This window comes from Meleagris gallopavo, chromosome Z (genome assembly GCF_000146605.3).
Source record: "Meleagris gallopavo isolate NT-WF06-2002-E0010 breed Aviagen turkey brand Nicholas breeding stock chromosome Z, Turkey_5.1, whole genome shotgun sequence".
NCBI classification, from domain to species: Eukaryota; Metazoa; Chordata; class Aves; order Galliformes; family Phasianidae; genus Meleagris; species Meleagris gallopavo.
In genome coordinates, this window is record NC_015041.2 from 48,291,285 (window position 1) to 48,297,732 (window position 6,448).

Consider the following 6,448-nt stretch of genomic DNA (forward strand, 5'->3'; position numbering starts at 1 on the left):
GGTGTGTGGCATAGCACTTCACCTATTTAGTGTCTGCCAGCTTGGGACCACCCTTCAGTAGGAAAATAAAGTCACATACTTGGTGGCCTTAAAAAAAACAACTCCAAAACAAAAACCTGATGCTCTTTGAAAGGTCTTGCACTATAGGAGGTATTTATTTTCTTGGCACCTATTATCCACCTTCACTACTGTAGTGTGGTCTTCTGTTGATCTTATAAGGTCACTCTTGGAGTCATCTTAGCAGGCTTGCACAGTCACAGAGATCCTTGGACGTTTTTTTCCTTCTTATGTACTAGCTTTTAGAAGAGAAGTTTGGGTTAGATTTTTGTTAACTCATTTATTTATTTATTTATTATCATCAGTAGTTTGAGACCAAGTGTAGAGCAGAGAAGAAAAGCTCATGAGTGTGTTAGGGATAGTAGAGTGTCATCTATGAAGAAAGGGGATTTGTTTTGTCCTCAAAATCAGCTATTACCTTTGTTTTGGTTTACACTGCCTTGCTTGGCTGTACAGATTAAAACTTTTGGATGTCCAGTGCTGGTACTTCAGTCAAAGCCAGATACAATTTTAAGATTTTGAGGGTCTTTCTTGGCAGTGATTCATCAGCTTTGCATTTAACTTGAAATAAGGCTAGCTGTATGGATGTGCAACTGAAGGGAGGGGAAGGTTGAGATTCATGATTTGATATTTTGAATTCAGTTTTGCACAGACCAGTGAAGGCTGGTCTGAGAAAATGTTTTTCATGAGAAAACATTTTCATGAGAAAATGTTTCTAGGTTTGACTTGAAGCTTTCACCCTGAGTTGTTTCGGAGGTTTACTGTACTTACAGTAAGGTGCAAGCAGCTGCAGTGGTCTGCTTTTTGAATTTAGGCTTGATTCTTCCTCTAATTCTGACATTAGATTTAGTCTTCTGCCACACGTTGTTCCCTTATTTATCTGGTAGTCAGCTGTGAAATATCATCTGTTAGTTCTCTGTTTGATAAACCAAGTAGATTGTCTTCCAAAATCTATAATACAATGTCTTTCCAGCATGTCGGCTTATTTGTCCAATCTTTGTGCATAACCGTGTCCAATGTTTTAGCATCTTTTTTGTTATTTTGGTACTAGAGCTAAATTCATCCTTGTAGTGACCGTTTTCCTTTCATCTTAGATAGAAGCAATACTGTCTGTTCCCCTATTTACATAGACAGATAATTATTAAGCATCATATTAGTCTCCCTTCCGTGCAGTAAAATATGAAATTTTGCGTGGCTTTGAAATGAGAGGCTTTTAAATTAATATGACCTGAAAATAAATCACTTATAATGTTAACTACCAGTCCCTAGTCTCTAGATTCTGCTGCTGCCAAATTTTACTTCTATCTGTCATAACGCTCCTCTGTCATTGAATTAAACACTCTTATAATCTCGTAAATACAGTGTTTTAGGGCTGATATTAAATGAAAACTGGGTTTCTATGTACCGTCCTTCAGTGTGACATGATAGAAAAAGGCCAGACTAAACACCATTTGCTTTTGTCTAGGTACTGACCTCAGTATAGACAGCCTACCCCTTCCTCGAAAAGACCATCATGATTGGGCCATTTTCCATGAGGAGTCACCAAAAAACAACTACAAACTTTTCCATGAACCAGCTATCACCTTATTCAACCACACTGCAACTTTCAGCCGCCATTCTCACCTACCGCTGACCACTCAGTACCTTGAGAACGTAGAGGTCCTCAGGTCCTTGAGACATATGATCCCAGTGCAGGTGAAGAACAGCCTGAGGAAGCGGCTTGCACCACTTGTGTATGTGCAGTCTGACTGCAATGCACCTTCTGACCGGGACAGCTATGTACGTGAGTTGATGTGCCACATTGAAGTAGACTCTTACGGAGAATGTCTGCATAACAGAGACCTTCCTCAGTATCTCAGAAATCCATCTGCCATGAATGATGGGAACTTCTATAAAATACTGGCACAGTACAAGTTTATTCTTGCTTTTGAAAATGCTATCTGTGAAGATTATATCACTGAAAAACTCTGGCGGCCTCTGATGCTGGGAGTGGTACCTGTGTACTTTGGTTCTCCCAGCATCATAGACTGGCTTCCCAGCAACAAGAGTGCAATCTTGGTATCTAGTTTTTCACACCCTCGAGAGCTGGCCCACTATATCAAAACACTGGATCAAAATGACCGGGAGTATGAGGCCTACCTGGAATGGAAACTGAAAGGAGACATTTCAAATCCAAGGCTGCTTACAGCAATGAAGGAACGCAAATGGGGAGTGCAAGATATCACTCAGGACAATTACATTGACACATTTGAGTGCATGGTGTGTAACAGAGTGTGGGAAAACATCAGAAGAGAAGAAAAGGTACTTGTGACTTTAAAATGACGCTAGGTTCAGATTTCCCCTAGGAAATTTGATTATTAGTTTTCTGACTGATAATCACTGGTATTGTAGTGTCATTGAGTTGTATATCCTTATGTCAAAAAATGTTGGCAGAAGGTGTGAGTGCAGGGCCAGGACATGCTTTCATCGTTTTTAAAGCTGTTAATGAGCACAGTTATCAGAATAGATGAAAAAAACTTTCTGTGGCCAGTAATGCAGCTAGTTAACATCTGTAGTACCCTGCAGCTCTCCTATACTCATTAGGCCAAATACGTGGTGGTAACAATCTGAGCTGTATGGTAACTAGTCAGCTAGAAGAGAAGAGATGAAGAAGGCATGTGAAATTATTTGGATGAACTGAAAAGGGAAGTGTAAACGAGCAAACATTCCATTTAACAAGACTTTCCTATCTAATCTAGTGTAAATCTATGCAGATGTCCACTCTTTAAGCATGAAATACAAATATGAAAAGATATAAAATGGATGAAATGCAGAGATTTCTTTCCCATACTTTGGTAGCTCTTCAGTGAAGCAGACTATGAAGACTAGTCTGCTCTCCTGATCAAATTTATAGCTTTTTTAAAAATTCTCTTTACAAAAAAAAAAAAATCTCATGAAGTGTGTGCGTATTTAAGATGAAAATTGATTATAATGATGAAAGTAGAGCTCCTTGTCTTTCAAGTTTGCTTAGCTGATGCTGCTTGTTTGCAACCAGATTCTATCTGAGAGTCTGGCTCTTGTCAGCCTAATTGCTCTTATTCTGGGCACCTCAGGGAGAGTTTCCACTCAGCCATCTGCAGGGGCATGGCTAGGGCCTGTGGTGGAAGGGTGAATGTCACGGACATGCTATAATAATTTACTAATGGCAGAGTTAATCTTCTTGTCTGCCAGGGTCCTTGAATAACCCATTCCTTTTATTTCTCTGCGTTGCCAGGGATGGCTGCCCCAGAGGTGGAGTGCTCAGGTTAAACATCTGAACTGCCCCAAACCTGAGGCTTTCCGGTTCTCCTCTTCAAATCCCAGCCAGACCTCTCTCCAAGAGATGTGGATAGCAAGTTTTGAGCAGTCTAAGAAGGAAGCTTGGGCGCTGAGGAAGCTGGTGGAAAGGAACAGGAATTTTACAGCTCAAGAATTTTGGATGCTTGTATTCAAAGAGTAAATGCAACAACTGTAAAACAAAGTGAACTCCTCAGAGAAAACTATGGATTTTATTTTATTTTATTTTGAAAGTTCCCTTATTGTATATAGGATTGGAAGTAGACATGGAAGACTGACTTTAGTATGTTCAGTGTTTAGTCTAAGGTGCTAAGCAGTAGAACCACGCTACTGGATGGCAGGTGTATGTATTTGTACTGTCATCAGCTCAGACATCTGAGCATTCTAGCACGAGTTCATCAGGATTCTTAGGGCCCAGTGTCAATCACATAGCTAGTGCCCGTGAAGCAAATGGATCACTCCCTGTCTTCAGATACATGCCTATTCATAGCCTCACAACTCCTTTCTTCCCCAGTCCAGGATCTTCATTTGCTGCACTGACATCCACAAGCTGAAGAACAGCTGACATCGTTACACTGGTACAGCTTGTGTGCTGCTTAGGATGTAGGGAAAAAATTGGGACTGTGTCCCTGGCTAGTTGTTTATTATCAATTTCCCTGGCATCAGCAGATTTGGCAGGGACTTGGTGGGCTTTGTGTCCTGACACTGAATGCCAATGTAAAGTGCATTAGTACTTGGCACAGGAAAGCACCATCTGTTAGTGTTCGGGGACAGATTGAATGAAAAACGTGCTGGCTCAGATTTACCCACTATCTTCTGCTAAAATAAGCAGAGCACACAAATGTCTCCACTCCACAGAAACAGGGCTAGCCTCAGTCTCACTTGACTTCTCGCCTTTCTGATGATGGACTAATTTTTGTGTAATGTATAAACATGGAATTGTGTGCTTGAAAGGTCAGGAATAAAACTGAGAGTCAGTTGGTGCTGAAAAGTCTTCAAAAACCTCAAGAAAACAAGCTTAAGCAAACTGCCCACCTGTTCTAGCATAGAAGACCCGAATAATATACGTTGCTCCAAAAGTAATGCCTCCTATTTATTTCCATGGAAACTACAACAGATACAAAGAGCCCAATAACACTATTTGATAAAGCAAATTCTCAGTTACAAAGCACTATTTTTCAGTGTACTCATCCCTATTAGCTATGCATTTTTGCCAGCAATGAATAAAAGCCTGCATGCTGTGCTCATAAAAAACTGCACCAGCGGAGGTGACCTAGTGTCACTGTTGCCACTGCTGAAACACACTGCCCAGCACCCCAGTGTGCTCACACCCATTGTTTGGTCTCCAGAAATGTTCACCAAGCATTGATGAATGTCAATGGGTGTCATTTTTCCACATGGAGGAATTAAATTCCATACCTTTGCTTCATCTGCATTTCCATGTCAGACGCCATTCACTCAGACTGCCCCTCCACTGCCATCTGTCACATGGGATATTGGTGGCAAGGTTCAACCTGTACTGCCATACCACCCACATCTGCCTCTGACATCATGGACCAACATCATAAAATAGGAGGCACAAGGAAAAAGCTTAGTGATACTGATTATCACTTTGTACAAGCTGTTGCAGCTTTCACCACATTCAATCTGTGGAGAAGTCCATTTCCACAAGAGCTGCACAATGGCAATGTCTCCCTCCAGTCATTCATATGAGGGAGAATCATTTTTATGATGACACTGTTATGAAGTTCTTCACATCACTGGAAATGCAGATTTTCACTTGTCTGATAGTTAAGAAAGATGTCGATAGTGTGCACACCAAGAAATCCAGCTGCTGGAAAAAGATCCTCTCCAAATAGTTAGTAAACTCTTAATTATTTTTCAATCTAGCAGAAGAAAACAGTTTTGTGGTCACAAATACAGCATTGGCCTTGGTTTGTATGACCTCATACTTCCTTTTGCATGAGCAACAATCCCACCGAAATCTCTCTTTTGGCATTTTAGCAATGTGGCACTCAGAATCTGCTGGATAGATCTAAAACTCTTTCTCCGCTGGCCTGCAATACAAATTATAGTAAGCTTTACAAATAAAGCAGACCTTCAGATAAGTGGTTTTAACAGTAGGCGTAGAAGCTTTCCTAAATCAGGATCTAGAACTGAATATAAATCCTTCAGCATTCTCAAAGGGAACTGCTGAATCCCAACCTGTCACCATCAATTTCTTTTTCTCCTCTATGGATGACACAGAACATCTGCAGCACAGGGGACTAACTTTTTTTTGGCATGATATTCTATGGTGCCAAAAATCTTAAGCCAGATTGTTTAAAGATCTCAACAGCTGCAAAAATGAAGACTTCTAATCTTTTTTAAAAACTGTTTCCCTGGTGGAACCCTTCTTCCCCTGAGCTTCCCAAGCCACTTGGTAGATAGATATGTCTAAAGATATGAGGCATATTTACCTCAGAGAGTCTGTGATACGTTGTTTTCTCTCATTTTACCTTGGTGGAGTAGGAGGGAAGGAAATAATAAATTTCTTGGTTTACAACTCACATTCTGAAATTCAGTGTGGACAGTAGCACAGGTTTCAAAAGAGGTAACATCCCTTCATCCACTACTCAACAAAGAAGAAAGGCAAGTTCCCAGAGTGATTGATTTAAGGTGCACTGTGATATGGGATAATTGTCACTCACTCACTCTCACAAGGTCCTCTCATGATGCATCTTTTCTAAAGGACAGAGTTCTTGGCTTCCACAGGCTAGTTCAGAGCAACCTAAAATTGGTTTCTTGGTTTTAAATCACCCTTAGGAGCCTTTTTTCCTATGCTGGGTGAAAGGAAGTTTTAGTGAGCAACATTCTGAGATATTTGGACATAATATGACAGTGATTTCTGCAAGTTAGTGAAGTGTACCCCTACTGCCCTGAAGAAGAATAAGCAGGATCTGTTGTCCACTTTCTGTCTCTTTCACTTTTTTTCTTTTTTCTTTTTAGCTGATTTGCTAGGCTTCCCTCTCTGGAGGGATTTGTAATTCTAACCGAAAGGAATCCCATTTGTTTGGCAGGCTTGTGTATATCCTGG

At 40.6% G+C, this 6,448-nt stretch overlaps 1 protein-coding gene across 1 annotated transcript in view; it reads left to right on the forward strand.

Annotated features, from left to right (window-relative positions):
- FUT10 (fucosyltransferase 10) overlaps positions 1-4,525 on the forward strand; it is a 38,082-nt gene extending 33,557 nt beyond the window's left edge. Inside the window, exons 2-3 of the mRNA XM_010725974.3 lie at positions 1,486-2,358; positions 3,311-4,525. Of these exons, the coding sequence (XP_010724276.1) occupies positions 1,486-2,358; positions 3,311-3,535 (1,098 nt within the window). The 3' untranslated portion in view covers positions 3,536-4,525. The remainder of the gene's footprint in view (positions 1-1,485; positions 2,359-3,310) is intronic.
- Positions 4,526-6,448: the final 1,923 nt, after the last annotated feature.